General features: G+C 35.8%; 1 protein-coding gene across 2 annotated transcripts; it reads right to left on the bottom strand.

Annotated features, from left to right (window-relative positions):
• Nucleotides 1-21,001, bottom strand: acss2l (acyl-CoA synthetase short chain family member 2 like). Of its 2 annotated transcripts, XM_032566553.1 has the most exons (19): nucleotides 20,508-21,001; nucleotides 20,265-20,438; nucleotides 18,586-18,781; nucleotides 15,584-15,675; nucleotides 14,353-14,456; nucleotides 11,888-11,960; nucleotides 11,708-11,783; nucleotides 10,745-10,829; nucleotides 9,818-9,955; nucleotides 7,348-7,518; nucleotides 7,137-7,270; nucleotides 6,221-6,353; nucleotides 5,885-5,941; nucleotides 4,762-4,842; nucleotides 4,508-4,616; nucleotides 4,317-4,385; nucleotides 2,700-2,876; nucleotides 375-449; nucleotides 1-294 (listed from the first exon to the last, which is right to left on the bottom strand). In XM_032566553.1, the coding sequence occupies exons 2-19, from the start codon at nucleotides 20,386-20,388 to the stop codon at nucleotides 167-169; spliced, it is 2,022 nt and encodes a 673-aa protein (XP_032422444.1). In that variant the 5' UTR covers nucleotides 20,389-20,438; nucleotides 20,508-21,001; the 3' UTR covers nucleotides 1-166. The 2 variants fall into 2 exon arrangements, with proteins under 2 accessions (XP_032422444.1, XP_032422442.1); XM_032566551.1 differs by having other exon boundaries at nucleotides 20,265-21,001.
• Between the last annotated feature and the right edge of the window lie 616 nt (nucleotides 21,002-21,617).

Here is a 21,617-nt window from a genome sequence, read left to right as displayed (position 1 = left end):
AACGGATGACACGTTTTATTATGGCTGGATTAATGTGGAAATATACATAAAGTGTCAGCAGAAAAATAAATCACTTTAAAAAAATTACAATATGTTGGCCCAAAATCTACAATAAAAACATTTTCTTTGGCTTTAAAAATTATTTTCTAAACTTCTGAGCGCCTCCTCAGGCGGCGGCCTTGCTCCTCTGGCTGAACAACACCTCCACCACCTTGGGGTCGGCCAGTGTGGAAAGGTCACCCAGGTCCTTCTCGTTGCGCGCGATCTGCCGGAGGATTCGCCTCATTATCTTTCCTGAAGAAGAGGAGGAGGAAAAGGAGGAACTGAGTATTTTATAGGGAAACAGTCGAGGAAGAGGAAGCAGCAGACGTTACCTGAACGCGTCTTTGGCAGCGCCGGGGCGTTTTGAATAAAGTCTGGTGTGGCGATTGGTCCGATTTTCTCTCTTACTAAGAGGAGGACACAGAAAAGGTGAGAAATAAACAATTATTTATGAATATAAGTTAATATAACCCCTTATAGTCCATACATACATAGTCTTGTACATCTGTAAATAAATATTTATATCTCGTAGAGCACTTCTGGATAGATGCAAACTACATCTCGTTGCTTGTACTTGTGACAGTGCAATGACAATAAAGTTGAATTCTATTCTATTCTAATATAATTTCTGTTTCGGTTTTAGGATATTATATTGATAGTAAGTTATTCATTGTTTTACACATAAAAGCATTATTTGCTAGTATTTTATACCTAACAAGAACTTAAAATTTTAATTTTTAACTTGTTTTTGAAGCTACATCAGTCCACTAATGAGTTCAAACCTTTTATTCTGGAAGCTCTCTAGAAGATATTACTAGAAAAACATGAATATTTGTATCTAATTTAACCTTAAAATTGATTAAAGAAACGTATCAGTGTTCTGTTTGATGTAAATTAGCTAAATGCTATAAATTGAGTCTGAGTTTTACATTGCTCCTTTTTTCAAGTCGAGATAAAAGTACAAAATCTGATTTAACGGACAAGATTTAATTTTTAAGTATGTTTAAGTTAATGGAAAAGAAAAACATCTGTTTTTTAGATATTTAATAGTTTTCTTTAAGGTTTAAAGTGATAATAATTGAACTATTTGTGTTAGTTACTTAAATATGTCATTATAAAATACCTTTAAGCAAACTGGATTGAATTTGCATTGTATAAAAAGTTTTAACTGTCTATTTAATCTTTTCAGGCATCATGTATGATGGAACCAAACTTTCATCAAGGACACAAACAGGATATTTTTTAATGTATATTTGATCTTGAATATTGTTGTTCATGGTGAAAAGGTTATTTAAAAAGAACATTCTAGTAAAAAGAAGCTATTTTTTTTTAACCTATACATCAGTGTCCGATAAACGCCAATCTGTGTTTATTTGTACGATATGTCTTGCTTAGATTCATGAAATCTAAAATATGATGTACGTTTAGTTGGTGCTCGCTGTTGGCTACAAAACTAAATAATATAAATATATCCAGCAGTATTAATTGAATATCAGATATCATGAATCAGGTATTATATATCACATATAGTTTGCTGCATATTGTTAGTCAAATACTGTATATAGCATCGTATATGATGTGGCAAATATTGTATATTCCATATTTTACGTCATTTATTCCATGATGTGCTTGATTTATCGTACATTGTCCATGGTATATAACCTGTTGCATGTTATATGTTGTGTATCAAACATCATATTTCGAACATTGTGTGTTGTATTTTGTATCTCTAAAGCAGTCTGTCTCAAACTATGGTCCACGAGCCACTGGTGGGTCGAAGTACTGCATGTAAACAACTGATTATTTATAGTGGCGTTAGCTCTAAGTGCCATGCTCAGCTAGCTTACCAAAGGATTGTGTTTAAAAATAATAATGGATAAGTGGCTTAAGGGGTCACTAAAAAGAAAGCCTGAAGATACCAATGGAAAGTTTCTCTGGGTGAGTTGCAGAACTTTTGTTTCTGATCATTATTATGATACACAGCATGCCACAATAATGCAGATCTAGGTCTGGGGAGCGTGTTGAATGTGACATGATGGTGAAGATGTGTGAACAGTGCTGTGCTCCACACTGACTAACTGCATCCTAACACCTAAAATAAAACTATTTATGTTGACTATCTACTGGCTGAAAGAAAAATGTTTATTTTTGCTCAAATCTCAAATCTGAGCAAAAATAGATAGTTCCAAATTACAAATAGCCCTAAAACGTTATTAGTGCTCACAACACATGTAGTAAAGAACTTTTTCATTTCCATTTGTTTTCCATCATTAGAAACTTTCAGAATCTGTAAATAACTCAAAACGTCCCGAGTCGACTTGTTCATTTCACATTTACAAAACAGCACCATCTTCACATTATTAGGAATAAAAACAGTGAGTTAAGAGACCAATAGTTTAATTTCAGGTTGTATATATAAAGATGTGTTATTGCGCGGGCAATTTCTAGGTAGGTGGTCAGTCAGTGTTTGTTAAATGGGGTAGGTGGTCCTCAGTTTGAAAAAGTTTAAGAAACTGATTTCTTAAGAGGGTAATTAATAGGCTGCAGTAAAATCAATACGATTAAAATAATTTTATTTTGTAACTTTTCTTCAATTTGAGCATGAAGCTACTGTATACTCTCCCACCAATGTCCCCATGTTTGGGTTTGAGCCTCACCCAGCGTCTTCAGCTCCGCCACCGTCTTCTTGTCGAACTCCCAGCTGTCTTTGAGGGTGACGAAGCAGTAGAGGCACTCTCCCTTCACCTGGTGAGGCCGGCTCACCACGGCGGCCTCCGACACGGCCGAGTGCAGCGTCAGAGCCGCCTCCACCTCCGCTGTGCTCAGGAGGTGGCCTGAAGGATGAGACAAAAACACACACAATCTCACTTCTGTGTGAACGATAACGGTTTTTAGAGCGACCCGCGTGCACCGAAGAAGAACGATGACGCCACACAGCTGTTTACCGAAGTAATAATGGGTGGAGTTATTAATGCAAACTCGCTTTCAATTTCTGTCACATTAAGATCGCGAATGTTTATAAGGGGTCATTTGTGTCAGAATATATCGATAAACCAGATAAACAAATGGTTAGAACTTTCTCTGCATTTGATAAGTTCTTCTTAAAATTGAATCACGTTTGATGGTGCGTTCACACCAAACGCTTTTAGTGCGTCTGGTTACATTCAAAGTCTATGTGGATGTGTCAAAATCGCTTCTGCCGTTGTTTTCCATTACTGGCCTATTTGTTTGACCCATCAAACATTCATAAATGCGCCAAGGCGCCCTCAACGCTCCTTCAAAGACTTTGAATGTAAACCAGACAAAACGTGTTTGATGTGAACGCACCATAACAGTTTTTCACATCAATCAATCCTCCAAGAGTTTGCCTTTTTTTTGTGTGTGTAGTTTTTAGCAATACATTGTAATTTAGAAATATTTGCAAGGAATTTTGCAATATTTGCACTTACTGTATGTATGATGGTAAATGTGTTTTTTATTACTTATAAATAATCAATCGCAGACTATAACTTGACATAAGAAGTGTAGAATATACCGCCACTTACAGATGGGAGTTGGCGTCACGTCAAAGCAATATTTTTGACTATTTTTTGGAAAATTTTAAATAAACTTACTGTTATGCATAAAATTTTTTGTTGATTTTGCATGAATTTTCACAATCACAGTAAAACTGGAATGACTGACTAATGCAATTTGGCGGTAAGTGGATAAACACTTCGATTTGATTAATTAAATTTTTAAGCACAAAAAAAGAAACATTTAAAGTTAATTCAGGCTGTTTTTCTGTATCGGATGGATATCGGCCGATTCTAATCCTGAGACATCTGTGTCGGTGCATTCCCAATATTTAATTCCACACATGGAAGTGGCACAGATTGGATTTTTTGGAGTGAAAAGATGGAACTGGGCTATTCAGACTGCCGTGAAAAAGTCTGATATGGGTCGAATTTGCTAGCTAAGGATGTCAACTCTGTTTGCTTCAGCCATTGTTCACGTCCATATTTGGCGCGTCTGGCTTCTTCTGGTGCCGAATTATGATGCATGTCTCACCACAATGACATGAAAGTTGGATAAAATGCGACATGACCTTTCAGACTGCAGATTGAGAACAATCAGATACGTATCTGATTTAAAGCCACATATGAAAGTTGCACAAATCAGATTTTTGGTGGTTGTTGTTGAAATGATTGAATTCACATTTGACTTTTGTGAACGTAGCCAAAGTCAAACTGAGCACAAGGTTGACAGGAAAGGTGTGACTTTCTGAAACCTACCCGACACGTTCAACATGTCGTCTATCCTCCCTGTGATCCAGAAGTATCCGTCTTTATCCCGCCTGGCGCCTGAAAAGGAGAAAACAAGCTGCATAACCTCCAGAAGAGCTTTAAAAACCAAACATCCGTGACCTTGTGAGAAACAGAGATGCGTAGTCGGTTGGCGGGAACATTTTGTTTTGACGACTCACCGTCACCAGTCACATAAAAGCCAGGGAATTTCTTGAAGTAGGTGTTTTCGAAGCGTTCGTGGTTTTCATAAACTGTGCGCATTATTCCCGGCCAGGGCTTTCTGAAAACCTGTAACAAGAAGAGATTCGTTTACTCGTGCACAACATTTAAATTCACACTTTAATAAGTTTTTAGCTTTAAATTTAGAAATGAAGATCTTTCTTAAAGGTGAGATATGAGATCCAGAATGGTTTGGTTCTGCTGGGAAGCTTACCAGATAGCCTTCAGCCTCGCCTTCCACTTCTTCTCCATGTTCGTTCAAAATGGTCGGCTCTACTCCGAAAAAAGGAAATGTCTGAAATATAAAATAAGTCAACTCAGTTCTTTCATTCAGAAATTCAATTCAATTCATTAAATTAAATTCAACTCAAACGCATTGAAATAAATGGAAAAAAAGTTGTTGTTTTTTTACATGTAGTTCAAGAAAGTCTGACAGTTTATACTCATGAAAATAAAACAAATGTACCATGAGATTACAAGCTGTAAAATGTTACAGATACTTTCTTTTTTGCATGGGAACACTAAATAATGAAGCGTTGGTGAATAAACCCAACTTCCGATGTCCATTGGGATAAACATTCAACGTTGAAAAATATCCTACAATTTAATGATTGAAAATATTTTCAAAATAAATTCAAATGCCGATTTTACTAGACTACCATGAATTCAAATTTATAATTTTGACGGAAAATAGATGCTTTGGAGCAAGTGATATGCCTGAAGCTCATTCATATCAAGTTAAAATTTAAAAATTCAAATTTATTGGTCAATAAGAAACTAATTAGTAACAAGAATACTTGAAATGACAAAATCCCTATTTTTTATTTATTTATTTGTTTAAAACCAGAAATACATCACGTCCGATCCAGTGGATATGGGGCCTCAAAGGGTTCAAGAGTTGAAGGTTCTTCTGTAGCAGTCTGCATTGCAGCGTATCAGAAGAAGCCTCTGACTGAAGACACTGTTATTTAACATTCTCATTAACAGGATGCTTAGGATTGTCTGTAATTTTCTTGATTATATGAAGAATCATTTATTATTTAATTAGACCTTCATTGTGAATTAAAAGACAGATGAGATCTGAAGGTCCAGAGTTGCCTTTAGCTCCTAAAACATCCAGATTTTGATCTGAACATCCAGAGCCTCCTAGTGCTGCCTTGAGAAAAGCTTTAAACAATGAAAACCTGAACACAAGTTGTTTTAAAAACATAAATATCTGCCATATGTCGGATTTAGCAACAGCTATGGAAGCACTTATTATTGTCGTAATATTCTGTCTGTTTATTTTAAACATTTTGATTTTACTTGAACTTATCAGAGTAAGTCGTGTCACTTACAGCTGATCCTGGTTTCAGAGGCGTGGCGGCAGGTAGAGGTGTCAAAACATGACCTCCCTGCAGAAGATTTAAAAACAACAAAACATCACTAACACATCGACACACGCATAATCTAACAATGACCACGACATATCGAATCACAGTTGATGTCATAACATCAATTAGTGGGAATCCAGGCTACGTGAATCTTAATTTAACAGTCCAAACACCAAAGATAACATAATAAGCATCTAAACGAAGAGTTTAAACTGAACGGAGAATGAAAATACGGCACCAAAATATTCAGCAACAGTAGAAATCTAGTTCTGGTTATCCGCTCCAGTGCGATTCTCTCACCGTCTCCGTCTGCCAGAACGTGTCGACCACGGGGCATCGGCTTTGACCGACCGTCTTGTAGTACCACAGCCACGCCTCGGGATTAATCGGCTCGCCTACAGTACCCAGAATCCTCAGGGAGGAGAGGTCGTACCTGGAAACATAAAGAAAAACCTAAAAAAAACTGACATTGGTTATATCTACTCAATATGTAACATTATTCAATCGTCGGCCTGTCACGATGACAAATGCTGCTGGTCGATAAATTGTCCCAGAAGTTATTGTGATAAACGATAATATTGTTGTTTTAGGGTCATTTTGTGGTAATATAATAGTAATTATGAAAAAACACATTCTCAAAAATAAACTTTTAAATTCTAATGCACATTTAACACTGGAACTGAAACATCCAAAAGAAAGAAAGAAAGCACCAAAAACAACAAATAAAATTAATTATGAAATAAATGAAGAAATTAGCAGAAAAAAAATTGAAAATTACTATAAAAAGTGAAATTACAAACTAGAAATTATGAAAAATGGACAAATGAGACAAATTCAATATTATAAAGTAAAAAAAGACAAATGCATAAAACTAATTGCTATGAAGATGAAAAAGTTATTTAACAATAAACAGAAAATGGAAATTTTATATCCAATTTTAAAAAATCACATTCAAAAATACTTTATTGATTTCAAAGGGAAATTAAATAAAACTCTTAACAAGTGGTTTGTATTCAGAGCAGAGAAAAACAAGATTATGATCTGATTATTATCGCAAGGTTAGAAAATAACCAAAAAATGAAGAATAAAAGTTTTAAAATTATGAAGTAAAATAAATAAACCAACAAATCAACAAAAAATACAACAATTTAATATTTAGTGAATACATTTTTAATCCGTTCCATAAAAAGGGATACATTAAAGAGCAGCAACTGACTTCTGCAGCGGTTCTTGTCCGTACTTCATCAGCAGGCGGATGGCGGTGGGAGCCGTGTAAAACTTGGTCACCTTGTACTTCTCTATGATCTCCCACAACCGGCCAACATGCGGGTGGACTGGGATTCCCTCAAACTGGAATCAGACGACAACATTTAGACCGTAGGCAGCGGAAACTCTGGAGTCGGGGCGAAGTTCTGACGTTTACTCACGAGAACGCTGGTGGCGCCGTTTGCAAGAGGGCCGTAGGTTATGTATGAGTGACCCGTGATCCAACCGATGTCCGCTGTGCACCAGTACACGTCGTCATGGTGATGATCAAAAACGCACTTGAAGGTGAGGAAGGTGTAGAGCAGATACCCGGCGACAGTGTGGACGACACCCTGTTGTGATTAAAGAGGTAGTCCAAATTAGAAAAGAGAGGCTGATCAAGGTTTTCTGTATTGTCCTGGAAAAGTCTTCACACCCCAAAATCTAGCCACTTTTCACCCAGAAATATGATTTTATTTTGTATTTGTATTTTGCAGGATAAACTAACATAAAGTAGCGGTGGTGAAGGTAAAATCATGCAAAATAATCTGCAAAAATAAAAGTGGGATCTGCATCTACATGAGAACCACTGCACATAATTTAATCTGTTGTAAATCCAGTGGCGGCGCCAAAGGAGGGGTTACGGGGGGACATAACCCCTCCTTGGAAAATGCTGGCCACCCCAGAAAATCATGTTGAAGTCATACAAAAGCATACAGTTATGTTCATCAATCCATACATAAATCTAAAAGCTAATAAAAACTCTGTAAAAAAATTGAGACCGCTTAAAATTCAGTTTATCTGATTTTACTTCTTATAGGTATATGTTTGAGTAAAATGAACATTGTTCTTTTATTCTATGAACTACTGACAACATGTCTCTGAAATTCCAAGCAAAAATTTTGTATTTATTTACAGAAAATGAGAAATGGTCAAAATAATAAAAAAGATGCAGTGACCTCAAATAATGCAAAGAAAACAAGTTCATATTCATTTAGAAACAACAGTTTCCTGTTTTAACTCAAGAAGAGTTCAGAAATCAATATTTGGTGGAATAACCAGGAGGTTTTCAATGGGGTTCAGTGCAATGGTCTCTTCATTTTTTCCAGAGCTGTATATATAAGGTGTTGTTACATAATGCAGATTAATTAAATCACCAAGTTTGATATAAAAGTTTCTCTTCTGTAGAGGATTACTTAGTTCAATACAAATGCTTTGCATTTTTTGATTTTAAGGGTTTAAGGGTAAAAAGGAGAACCATTTCTCACTTTACTTAACCTTTCCAAGAATGCTAAAGGTGACCTTGAACAGGTATATGGGCTATACTAAACACGTTAATTACATTTTTGCACAAAATTTTTTGCTAATAAAATTTCAGTCTGGTCAGTTCTGCATAATTTGAACTCCTTTCAAATTGAGCTGTCTCTTGTCACTTTAAATCCAAGTTATCTGCTGCTAACTCAACGTTTACACTCACACATGAAAATAGTTGCCAACAGATGCGCAATTATATAGCCGTCCATCTTTGAAAAGCAGAAGTAAAACCTCCTACACAACCAACAAAAGTGGTTATGCTAGTTTCTGAATAGCAAGTATTAAAAAAAGAAAAGGATCATTTAATGCTAGCTTTGGATAAAACGTTTGGCTCTTTTTTCCTCTTTTCTCTTCCGAGTCCTTGGCGAATGACGTTCTCCGTGGGCAACGTGCAGCGACGGCGTGCTGCTAAAACGAAACAACAACAAAGCGTGTTGACGTCACAGATCACAGAGTTTAATCTCATACAAAGCAATGAACAACAAAGCTGCAGAGGAACAGAGATATGCATTTTATCACAAAATAAGACACACAAGGGAAGACAAACGAACACAAAGACAGACAAAGGCGCCCACGTGGAGAAAAGATGGAAAAAACTCTCTCTATTTTAGCGCTACATCTAACTTTATGCTGAGTGGGTGTTTCCTCACTTTAATATATGCAAAGAAGGCGTTCTGTTGTTCGACCACTCAGAGACCTGTTCGGCCCCCAAAGAAACTTGGAAACTCCCCTCCTTACAGCTCAGATGTCTGGTTTTTATCTAAGTAAGAGGGCGGACCACTTCGCGCTCATCTCCGCCTGATACGGGCAGATCCCTGACGCCAAAAAGTCTCTTGCCCCTTCGGACTGTAAATTTTATTGCTGTGTCTGTCAGCGGGGGAGGAAAAAAGGGCCCTGCTTTGTCTGCTTACCGCATCTCAGACGAGACCTGTTCCAAATAAGAGTATTGTATATAACTGTTACACATGTCGTAGATTAGCTGTATTAAACATTAAAATCAATCACTTTTCTTAACACAAGTCAACTGCAAAACGCTTGTTTTTCCAGCAGCCATTGTACAGCACATACATCGGTAAAACCAGATGACCAAACGTGCTGGAGCTCTGGTTGCTAGGTAACATGCTGGGCTTTGCTGGGGTTGCTAGGTGACGTTACATTCTTGAGGTTTTTGAAACCGTCAAAAAATAATGAAATTTATTGCCAAAAAATGTGTGGATTGTTTTTTTCTTAAAGCGCTGGGACTGTTTTTAGAAGCAGTGTTTTCGCGTAATAGCTCCCATTTAAGCTCTGATTTTAGTTCGACAAACTGTGGAAAGATACTTTGGCGAGATCCATTACTTTAGGTTTGCCGGTGGAGCCGCTGGTGTAGAGGATGAAGAGCGGATCTTCGGCGTCCAGCCATTCAGGCTCACAGTCCTCAGAGGAGTCGCTCATCGCCTCGTCCCACCACTCGTCCCGCTCCGAGTCCCACGGAGTCTGGACTCACAAAACAAAAACCTGCTCAACATTTAAATTCATCAACTTGCATCCATATTGTTATCCTTCTCTGAGGTTTTTATGTTTATCTCAAAATGTCTGTGCGCATTAAGCGTCTAAAGCCAAAGTCAAATTCCTTGTTTGTGTGAACAAACATGGCCGATAAGCTGGTGTTTTAGTGCGCTCTTGTTTATTGAACTAGCAATGTTTTCAATTGATTAGGCATCACAACACGCAGCCACAAATGGCTAGAAATTATTTTTAAAGTTTTTTCTGGGAGATTTAATGGTTTTGAGGAAATTAATGGGTGTGACACGGTATTAGGGCCGCACTAAGAAAAATAAAATACAATTAAGAGACTAAAGTAATATTTATGAAAATAAAGTCACAATATTACACGAATAAAGTTGTACGACCATAAAGTTGTCATAATATTATAAGAATAAAATAGGAATAATACAAGAATAAAATTGTAATGTGTAAATAAAGTCTTATTTTGAGAATAAAGTCAAAATATTCCAGAATAAAGTTGCAATATTATGGCTTTATTCTTGTATTATTTCAACTTTATTCTCATACAGCTTTATTCTTGAAACATTTTGTTCTCGTAATATGACTCGTAATTATTTTTTCTTTTCTTATTGTGAGACAAATATGTCATGCTAATAAATGTAAAATGAGATTAAATGATGTTTTTCACATGGGTTGTACACAGAAAAGCTAAATGTCACTTATGTTTCCTGGTGGCTCAATTTTAAAGAGTAAAGCTGCAAACTCAAACATGCTGACCTGTAATTTGTTGCAGGAAGCTCCTGTTTTCGTCCTGAGTGCTTGATGCTTTATAACCAGGCACTTGCTGATGCTAGACGACCCTCTGTGAGGAAAGTTTAAGAAAAGGAAAATGATGTGAGTAAACGAACAGCTTTGTTTCCAAAGATTTTAACATCTTGCAGATTCAGTTTCGTTTTGATTTATCAGATAATTTCTGCTTTCAGTTTAATTTATATCCATGATGGCTCTGATCATTTATGAGGAATTTCACCTTGTAGATGATTGTTGGGACTTTGGAAGTAGCGTAGTTTTAACCTGGTTCAGCTTTTGTAAAAATTAAAATAAATAAAAAAATCTCCTATTGACGTATTATCCAGCTACGATGGATTAGTAGGGCCACGCTCACAAAATATAAATAATATAGAATACAACAATAATGTTAGAATGTTATGAGAATAAAGTCAGGCAAGAATAAAGTGGAAATAATACAAAAATAAATTCATATCAAATTCATTTCTTCAGAATAAAAGATTGATTAATCGATAACTAAAATAATCATTAGTTGTAGCTGTAATATTGACAAATAAAATGCACGACATGCAACACACAGTTGATTAGAAAGTGGAATCTCGCCTCAGAGTCGTATTTTTATCTGATTCATGTCGGTGTTTTGTTCCAGTCTTTTGTCTCAAACCCACATCTGCACCTGTGACTCTTTGTGTCCCTCGGTTGATAACCCTTCCCAGCATGCTCTGCCTTTTCGCTCACATCCCTCTCTGGCGCTTGTTCCCATTGGAGACGAGCAGCTCGGGCTTTTCCTGATGGATTTAAGTGCTCCATGTTGCCCGGCAACCTAGTAATCTAAAACCCTGGCGGTCTGTTGTTTGCAGCCACTCTGATAGCAGCTGACTGCACTCTACGTCCCATTACCAGCAGCGGCTTATGTAAATACGACTGGTTGCTGGGAACTGGGAAACCTACTTCTCCCTGCTCTTCTCCAGCGCTTCATCGGAGATCTGCTTCAGGTTGATCAGTTTGTCTCCTCTGTAAACACCATCTGTGGGTGAGGGATGTGCAGCATATGATGAGGTGTGAAACTAAACAGATGAGTATCGTTTCGCAGCCTGCGGGTTGCTGCAGGGTGATTGTAGCCTGCCGTACCTGCTGTGACCAGAACGCTGCTCTGGGCATCCATTATTCTCTCACACAGAGAATCTGAGGAGAATCCTGCAAACTGAACAGAAGAATAATAATAATACTAGAATGATTTATCGCGATTAATCATGATTGTTTTTTTTTAAACAATCGTCAATAGGCCAGTCACGATAATAAATTTTACTAGAAAAAAAAATTGCCCCAGAAGTTAATGCAATAAACTGATATTGTAGTTTTGAACCCATTTTCAAACAAATTATAATGCTAATGGCATAATCATAATGCAACCACCTTCTCAGAGATCAATAAACTCTTAATTCTAATAGACATTAGAATTAAACTGGAACTGGAATACATTTTAAATATCCAAAATAAATAAACAATACAGCATAAACAACAGTAAATGAATTATGAAGCCTCTGCAAACAAAATTGTCGTTCAAAAATGGGCTGTCCCATCCTTCAAAAATGATAACCATGTTTATCATTCCATAATGATAGTTTATCATTGTGGAATGATAATAATAATTCTGGAATGATTTATCGCGATTAATCGTGAATAATTTATTTTTGAAATAATATATATATATATATATATATATATACTGTATATGTACTGTATATATATAAGAGAAGACATGGCATTCTCTTATTCCCATTTATAGCTGAATAACCTTGTCTAATCTTACATAATGAGCCGTCCGTCCATTAGCTGCTCTTTTAGACGGCTGCCATCTTGTTCTCAGGCCAAGGTTAACAGTTCATGGAGTGTAAAGTTTCAGCGGGGATGGCAACGCTTCAGGTCACGACAGACTCTGGACTCAGCAGAATGTCGCTGCGTTTATTCGCCTGAGTCTGAATATCTTCATGATTATTCATATTGATCAGCAACAATCCCAACCAGAACAATAATAATAAATTATATTGGCTCAAACCTTTGAGAAAATCCAACAGTCTGCCCAAATCAGGCCTCTGTTGGTCACGCAGAGTTCACCTTGGAGGGTTGCGTTTATTTTTAACAGCCGCTAACCTACACGTGGACGGGGAAGGTTAAACCGCTAAAATAGCTTTCCCGAGCTGGAAGCAGCCAGTCGTGTCTGACCCATTTACTGAGTGCAGGTGTTGTCAGTTGTCAGCATTCACACAGAAAACAGCTGATAACTAACTGCTGGAGTGCGGCAGCCTGCGCTGACAGAAACAGAGGGTTTCTCTGTGGAAATGAGGTCAGAGCAGCAACTTGCAACATGGTTGTTTGTATAAATGAGGACAGCATCAACTTATCATGTGGGAGTGGAGCAGAGATTTCTTTAGAAAATCAAATGAGACCAAAAATGTATATTTGGATTCTCACAGGAGGTGGGAACAGTGATTTTTACAAGAAGAAAAACTGATTTTTAATTTGTTGTTCAAATCATAATTAACAATAGAGCAAGTGGAGTTTGTTTTTGCTCCCTCAGTTTTGTGTTTTTACCCAACTAGGCCTGTTGCAATAAATCAATTAATCACATGATAAATTAAAATAAGCTCTATCATTTTGCATGATTTATTGTTTTTCTCTTTTTTTCCCTACCAAAAATTAGACAACAAACGTCTTCAGTCTGCTATTTTGTTATCAACTAGCCCTTTTTTTGAATGATAATTTTGTTTACAGAAACTTCATAATTTGTTGTTTGGTCTGTTTATTTTGTTTATTTAAAATATCTCCCAGTTCTAGTGTTAAATGTTAATTATATTTTAAAGTTTATTGATTTTTAAGAATGTGTGCTTGCATTATTTTGCCAACATTAAGATTGTATTACCTTAAAAATGGTCTCAAAAACAGCAATATTATTGATCATTGCAATAAGTTTTGGAAAAATGTATTGTTCAGCAAAATTTATCATGACGGGCAATGTCAGATTTCTGAAATTAGTCATGATTTTCAAATTAAAATCAGAATAAAATTAGTTTCAGAATTTCTACGTTAATTTCAGAATTCTGAGGAAAAAATGCAGCATTCTGACTTTAATGTCAAAATTCTGGGAATCATAATCAGAATTGAGATTTTTAAATCAAAATACTGAAATTAAAGTCAAAATTCTCTGAACTATGTGATTAAAATCAGTTTTTTCTTTCTTTTTTTCAGTGGCCCCAGTCTTCTCCAATAGTTTTCAGTCATGCACAGGAAACGTAACTCTACCAGAGTCTGAGTTTATTTTCTAAGTGTTAAATGAATCTCATTCACCATAAATCAATATGAAACTATAGAAAGCCTTTCACCGCGCCACAGTTTTACACCCAACTGAAATCTGTTGCTTCTCTACACTGGTAATTACGGCATCGCCTGGACTCTTCTAGGACAAAATCTAGCAAAGAACGGTTAGAATAGCCTTTTTAATCAGCATACACCCAGCCAGCCAGAAAAGGAGGTTTGTGTGTATTTTTCCACATTTTCTTGCTCGTTTTACAACCTGAGCAGGCGCCCATGCTCACCACCACAGAGTGGACGGCTCCTATCCGTGCACATGCCAGCATGGTGTAGACGAGCTCTGGGATCATGGGAAGGTAGATGGACACTCTGTCTCCCTTTCTCACTCCTGGTTAAGCAAACACAGAAACCGTTTATTTAAGTTTGAAAGGTTAAATTTAAAAACAACATCTGTCAGAGGAACAGTTCAGCTAAGGCTGAATTATAACTGCAGCTTAATATGTGAACGAATAGTTGAGATCTGGGCTGTTGATCTACTTCTAACCAAGAAAACTGAATGCCAGAATTGGATCACATGGCAAACGGTTTTTGGTTTTTTATCTTTTTACATTATTCCCCTCACAGATTTATCAGTTTAGTAATACATCATATTTATGTCATTAAATGTGAAAAAATATTTCAAAAGTTATTTTGGTCTCATTTCTTTGCGTTATAAAATTAATCATAACATAACATATGCAGACAGTTTGTAGCTACTGTTGATGGTCTGTAGTTTAGCTAGCTATCCACCTAGCTACAGATTAAGCTAGGTAGACAGCTAACTACATTAAAACTAGGTAGATCTGTCCATAGATATATTTATATTCTTTACACTATAAAATTTATTTTAATGTGTGGATGTTTTATTGGTAATGTTGATAGCCAGCAATTTAGCTTGGCATTTACCTAGCTCTATGTTTAGTTTCCTATTTTATTGGCTATATAGCTAGCTAGCTATATATATTATCACTATACGTGTAAAGCTAGCAAGCTAAGTACTTAGCTATTTAAGTAATGAGATGGATAGATTGCTAATTACTCAATGTAATTAGCTTTATTATTGTTATTAGCTGTATACCTAGCTATATAGCTAATGATTTGCAAGCTTTGTAATTAGCTAGCTAGCTATCTCATTACTTAGGTAGTTAGAAAGTTAGAAGCATATTTACATTGTTAGTTAAATTCAATTTAATTAAAAAATATTCTATTCTGAAAAGGCCTTTGACCTAAGACACTTTGTATCTATATACATTATTTAGATAGCCTAAATAATGCCTAACTGGTGTTCCAGCTAGCAAATAGCAAGGGGAAGCAGAGTAAAATCAACAAAAATGTAAATTAGTTTAATGTCACTTTAAGGTTACATTCAAAAAGTGAGCTTTTTTACATTGAAGCTGTCAGAAATTCAATATTATATATTAAATATTATATAGAATTTGAATTTGTAATTTTCAGTTACTCAGCTGACTTTCTCACCCATTCTCTTGAGCACATTGGCACAGCGGCAGACGCTACTCAGCATCTGTCCGTAGGTGATAGTTGTGTGATGTTCAGGTGAGTTCCCCTCCCTGTAAAAACAACAAAACGATTATTTCTGTATTTCATTCATGTAGCATTCTAAAGATCCTGTGTGCTGACAAAAATAATGTGTGATTTACTCTGGATACTCATTGAAAACCTAGAGTTTTTATTATATTGACTGAACCAGAGAGGGAGACGTCTATTAGTCAGAAAACTGCATTAGTGCACATAAAAGAGGTAAATTACCAAAATGGTGACCCAGTACGGTCCAGCATTGTGAGAGCTCTGGAGTTCGTAGTGGAGTCAATGAGGTCCAGTTGTTACTAAGTCTATATTTGGCTTGGATGTTTGTCAGAACAGCTATTTATAAAACCACTTGTCATTGTGCCTAGCAAAGCAGCAGACAGATTCATAGTAAGACGCTACTGTAGGACAGAGCGCTGCAAAAACCTGTGGAATCAGACTGAAAATTATGATGGAATAAATGAGCAATCAGTGATGGGATGGCAAATGTAACATGTCTTAAGTCTCAAACTTTCTGACTTTACAGTAAAATAAAAGCAGCTGTTATTTAAATATTTTCAGGAGCCCAGTTAGTGTGTTACTGTTAAACAAAAATGATGACATTATTTATTTGACCCATTCTTTTTATCCTTAAACAATTGTTGCCCCTCCATAACTTTCTTCAAACACTCTTTTTGCATTAAAATATTGCTTTCATCTGAATAACCAAATTTGTGAGTGAATGTAGTGAATTTTGCACCATTTTGTCATTTGTTGTTCTGCTTCAATCTCATTTTCTTGCAATATATATTTGTGCTTGGTATTGATATTAAATTGCACAAATTATAGCAATTTTGTCATAATAATATAGTTTAATGTAAGTTGGTTTAACATGTTAGCGTTTGCTACCTTTTACTAATATTTAAGACTATAAATGTTAATAAATATGCTTAATAAATATGTAAAAAAGTCTCTAGCTAGCTGTGCTGTAATTAGCTTGGTCCCCATTTCAATAGATGTCTATATGTAGCTTGCCTAACCATACAGCTAGCTACCTAAGCTAATATCTAGCTAGAAAGCTAGATAATTTGGAGTGTTAGATTGACAGATAGCTAGATGGCTCTATGTAGCAAGCTAAACTGATAATTAGCAATTTAGGTGGCTACCAAGTTAGCATGCTATCTATTTAGCTCTCTAGTTAGCTAGATATGCAGCTAGATAGCCAAGTAGACAGCAAGAGCTAAGTTGTAAATTTATTTATTTATGAATTAAATTTACTTCATTTTATCTGCGTATGAAATGTTTTGTTCATGTGATTAAAGGTACAGTAGCTGTGAAAGAGTTAAAATACTTAGTGTCTGGAATATTTTCAGCTAAACGTCTTCCTGCACATTTCTGCACTTTCCTTTGTTGTTTTGTTTTGTCTGATTAAACCCTTAATCAGATATTTAAATACTTTCTGTCGTCATGCTGTTTTAAAATCCAACCTTTAGTCACAACAGTTTAGATGATGGTCAAAACAAACCATCAGGGCAACCGTTATACCTCTTTGAAAACCGTGCAGGAAAAGTGTTTTTGCAGCCAACACATATTATAATGTGTGTGTTTTGTTTTATTTGATGCAAACTGTTTTAAAATGCTTGGATGATCGGCAGTGTGGCCATGTTCCACTGAACCCCTATGCTGCTGAGCTGGTAGAGCAACTGCTTCTTGTTTGCAAAAGCTTCTGCAGTTGACAAAGCAAATATCTGCCTTCATGTATTGTTGCAGAAACAATAGAAAGTACAGCAGGCAGAAAAAAGCTGAAAAGGATGTAAAGTGGGATAACTAAGCAACTACGACTAACAAAATAACAAAAACTGAAATTGAGAAAACAATTTTGTCAATTGTAATCAATGGGGAAAAACATTAACTATAACAATACTGAGTGTTTATAAAACCAAAACTTACTGAAATTGTAGATATAATATCTTTAGTTTTTATGTTTATGATTCTATTTCTCTTTTTCACACACGAGCAGTTTACGTCAGAAATCGGCAAATTACTGCTGGCGGCTACGCTACGCTAGTCTGCAAAATGGCGGTAGCAAAAGTTGGGAGAAAACGCCAGAGTCAGTTGGTTGTTCAACAATAATTGCATAATTTTAAATATATATATATATACTGTTGAGTGTTTGTTCCCGGTGTGTGATTAATCACATAGCTTTTACTTTTTGACTTCTGCATCTAAAAATGAACCAAAGTATGAAAGAATTAAAACTACCAACATAGATAATAAACGCTAAACTAAAACTAAATAATAGTTCAGTTTCCGGTTGAAATATGCAATAATTCAATTAATCACATGATACATTAAAACAAACTTAATTTTATTTTAATTGTTTATTGTTTTTCTTTTTCTACCAAAAACTGGATAACAAAAGTCTTCAGTCTGGTGCTTTGGCCTCACCTTTATTTGACGAACAATTTTGTTTACAGTCATTTTCTAATTCATTTTGTTTATTTTTGATGATTAAAATGTCTTCCAGTTCCAGTGTTAAATATTAATTAGAATATAAAGTTAATTAATTTTTGAGAATGTGTCCTTGCGTTGTTATATTATTACCATTATATTACTTGAAAATAGTCTCAAAACATCAATATTATCGTTGATCGCAATAATTTATTGTCAATATAAAGAACATTTAACTAATAAAAACAAGCAAGCACACTCTAAACACTAATTAAAATTAATTAAATTACACAGAAAGTGACAATGAAATAAAACTAAACTATAATGGAAAACCTAAAACTGTTATAACCCTGAAACTGAGGCCCTGACATCCCTGCTGCTGCTAAGTGGGATTTGTACAGTGTAGTTGGCAGCAGTTGATTTTGACTGGAATACCTGACAAAGTTCAAATCAGTACCTGCCTATTTTTTACCCTGGTTGTTTGTTTTTTAGTTTTTGCTTACCAGTAATAGGCGACCTTTTCGCTGAGGTTCCCCTCCCTCACATGTCTGTCCAAGACATTATAGCACATGTTGGTTTTGGCTCCTTCCATGCATTTGACGAATATGTTGCCCTTTGTCACGTCAAAGTTGTACTGAAGCATTGGACCGGTGGCTGGTTTCTTCCAGAAGAACTCATCTGCAACCTCCTTCCAGAACGCTGAAATAAATTCACATTTTAAGACTCGTTTTAGGGTGAAATGTATTAAAATACAGCAACCTTTTTGAAACTGCGGTGGTCCGCGGGTGCCCCCTAGTGGTCGTCGAGGTACTGCATGTAAACGGCCGTTTATTTTACCGTGACGTCAGCTCAAAGTGCGACACTACAGCTAGCTTACCAGAGGATTGTTTAAAATAATACCGGATAAGTGGCTTAAAAGCGGGTCACTCAAAAGAAAAACTGAAGAGAAAACAACTGAAATGATCGGATGAAGCTAAGTTATACCTTCTGAGAGTATAGATGTGTATTTAGCTAACAATTTGATTCTTTTGAACGGCTCTGCCGTTAACGTGTCTTCAGTTGGCGAGAACTGGTCTTTGTTTTTACGACTTTGCTTGTTTATAATGCTCTGATCACACGTCAGTAATTATTGTTATGTCTATTTAATTAAAATGACTTAACCAGCAAATAAATACAGTTGATAGAAATGGGTGGATAATTTTTTATATTTAGTGGTGCAGAAGATGATATTTGTTTGTGCCAAAGCAACGAAAAGTTTTTTTCTTTTATTATGCTTCTAAATTACAAATAAAATATTAATGCACACAAGATTTCTTTTTTGATTTACGTGTGTTTGACATAATTGGAAAGTTTAGACTCCAAATTTTCAGAATCTGTACATAACTTTAAACACTTCTAGTCAACTTGTTCATGGTTTTGTTGTGACCCGTCACATTTACAAATCACTTCTCATTAGAATGAACAAAGAAGACAACAATAAGAGAGTTAAGAGCAGAGTTGGGAAGTAACTAGTTACATTTACTCAATTACATTTACTTAAGTAACTTTTTTGAAATGCTGTACCTTTAGGAGTATTTTTATTATGGTGTACTTTTTACTTGTAGTGGAGTAATTTTATTATCTGGCTACTCGTGACTAAAATTTCCGGGTTCTCTACCCACTGAATGAAAAACAAATATTTTTTAACCAAAAATCCACCAGACTCAGACACACACCTGTAACTTCATAAGTTATTTTAATGAAAGAAACTGATTTGGAAATTTTTATTTACTTAAATGAATTATTGTCATTTTTTCCTTAAGATAAAAAAAATTCCACTTGACTTAATTGGTCCATCCGATGGAGTAATTGTTAAATATGAAATGATTGATAATTTGATCAGTACTTGAGTAGACTTTTTACCAAATACGTTTTTACTCTTGAGTAATTTTTTCGGACAGCTACTTTTTACTTTTACTTGAGTAAAAATATTTAGAACTAATGCTAATCTTAATTGAGTATAACTTATGAGTACTCTAGTTAAGAGACTAATATTTTCATCTCCATGTTGTGTTATTAAGGGTCGATTTAAGGTTATTTGGTTCTTGAGTGTTTGTTAAATCATCCTCATCCCAGGTAAATCATCCTCAGCCTGAAACGGTTTGGGATTTAGAGGCCGAGAGAAGTGGGGAGTCTAACCTACCTTCTGGATTCTCCAGAGACTTCTTGTACATTCCCACATAGGAGCTGAAATCAGGCACATGTGCATCCCTCTGTAGGTCAGGAGGAGGGTGATACAATTCTCCTTGAGATTCAGGAACAACCATTATGAGGCAGACAAGTTGAGTCTTTAATGTTGAGTCTTTTCTGGTGAATCCTGCAGGGTGAAGTGAGAACAAGGCCTCTTGCAATGAAGCTACACAATTCAGCATGCATAAAGACCCACCTCTAATCCCGGATCTGCAGACTGCTCCCTCAATCTGCTTAGTGTCAGGGCAGCCAATCGGCTCGCGGGATGGAGCACTCCCACTTTTTGGTTGGATGGGCCTCCACTGGCATGCTGATCACATTATGTTTCCAAGCCAAAGGCTGGCGGAGGAGAAAAAGAAGGAGGAGGAGGGAGGCGTGGTATGTTGCATGATGAATGCTGTGGATTCAGGCTGATGTTTGTTTTCAGAGGGACGGTAATGCGCGCTCATGAGGAAAAAACACACAGGAAGCAGCAGCTGTTTACTGGTATATCAGGGGGGGGGTCCAAACTGTGGCCCGGGGGCCATTTGTGGCTCTTGAAATGATTTGAGTCTTGACTTAACCACAAGTCAAGACTGGTAAAAATTGTCCCAACCAAATAGAAAACAACTGTTGACCCTAAAACTTTGAAATAGTTTGTTTTTCTTCACTACAATAAACACAAAATCTTACGAAGTATTTTTGGTCTACTTTCAAGTGCAAATATATTAGTTTTGTCTTTTTTCAAGCGTACTAACTTGCACGTAACTTTTCAGCAAGATATAGGATCTTGTTGTGAGTCAATAATTCTTTAATATTGGTGAAAAGGTACTAGTTCCATTGGCAGGGTGTTAGAAAATGGATGGATGGGTGGATGAAAAATTTATTTTTGTAAGTGAAATAATCTGCCAATGGAACAAGTACTTTTAAAAAAAATCAATATTAAGGAATTATTGATTTAAACCAAGCTCTTGTATTTTCTTGAAATGTTACTTGTAAGTTAGATTTGCATAATTTTAAGTGTATGAAAATATTTACATCACAAACTATATCAAAAATACTTGGTAACATTTAGTGTTTTTGCAGTGATTAAGTTTAGGATATTTAAGGATTTATATATTTCAGAAAAAAAGTTTATTATCAAGCAAGTAAAGCTAAAAAACAGAGGGGGAAAATTCCCCAACATTTTTGCATTTTAAATGTAGGCTACTTAATATTTTGGCCCCCCAAAAATTTGTGGGTTTTGGCCCCCGAGGCAGAAGGTTTGAAGACCGCAGTGATAAGCCATTGAGCGATTAAGCATGTGACGCTTTAGTTATACAAATAA

This window comes from Xiphophorus hellerii, chromosome 6, assembly GCF_003331165.1.
Source record: "Xiphophorus hellerii strain 12219 chromosome 6, Xiphophorus_hellerii-4.1, whole genome shotgun sequence".
Taxonomy (NCBI): domain Eukaryota; kingdom Metazoa; phylum Chordata; class Actinopteri; order Cyprinodontiformes; family Poeciliidae; genus Xiphophorus; species Xiphophorus hellerii.
Note: the sequence above shows the minus strand (reverse complement) of the source record. Positions and strands in the feature narration are given on the sequence as shown.

Bases quoted from the DNA above. Each gene is read 5' to 3' on its own strand.
- acss2l (XM_032566551.1), bottom strand. From the start codon at position 20,493: ATGCTGAATTGTGTAGCTTCATTGCAAGAGGCCTTGTTCTCACTTCAC. The intron at 14,457-15,583 runs GTGAGAAAGTCA...TTGCTTAACCAG, and splicing joins CAATGTGCTCAAGAGAATGG to GAGTGAGAAAGGGAGACAGA. The intron at 4,843-5,884 runs GTAAGTGACACG...TTTATATTTCAG, and splicing joins CTCTGAAACCAGGATCAGCT to ACATTTCCTTTTTTCGGAGT.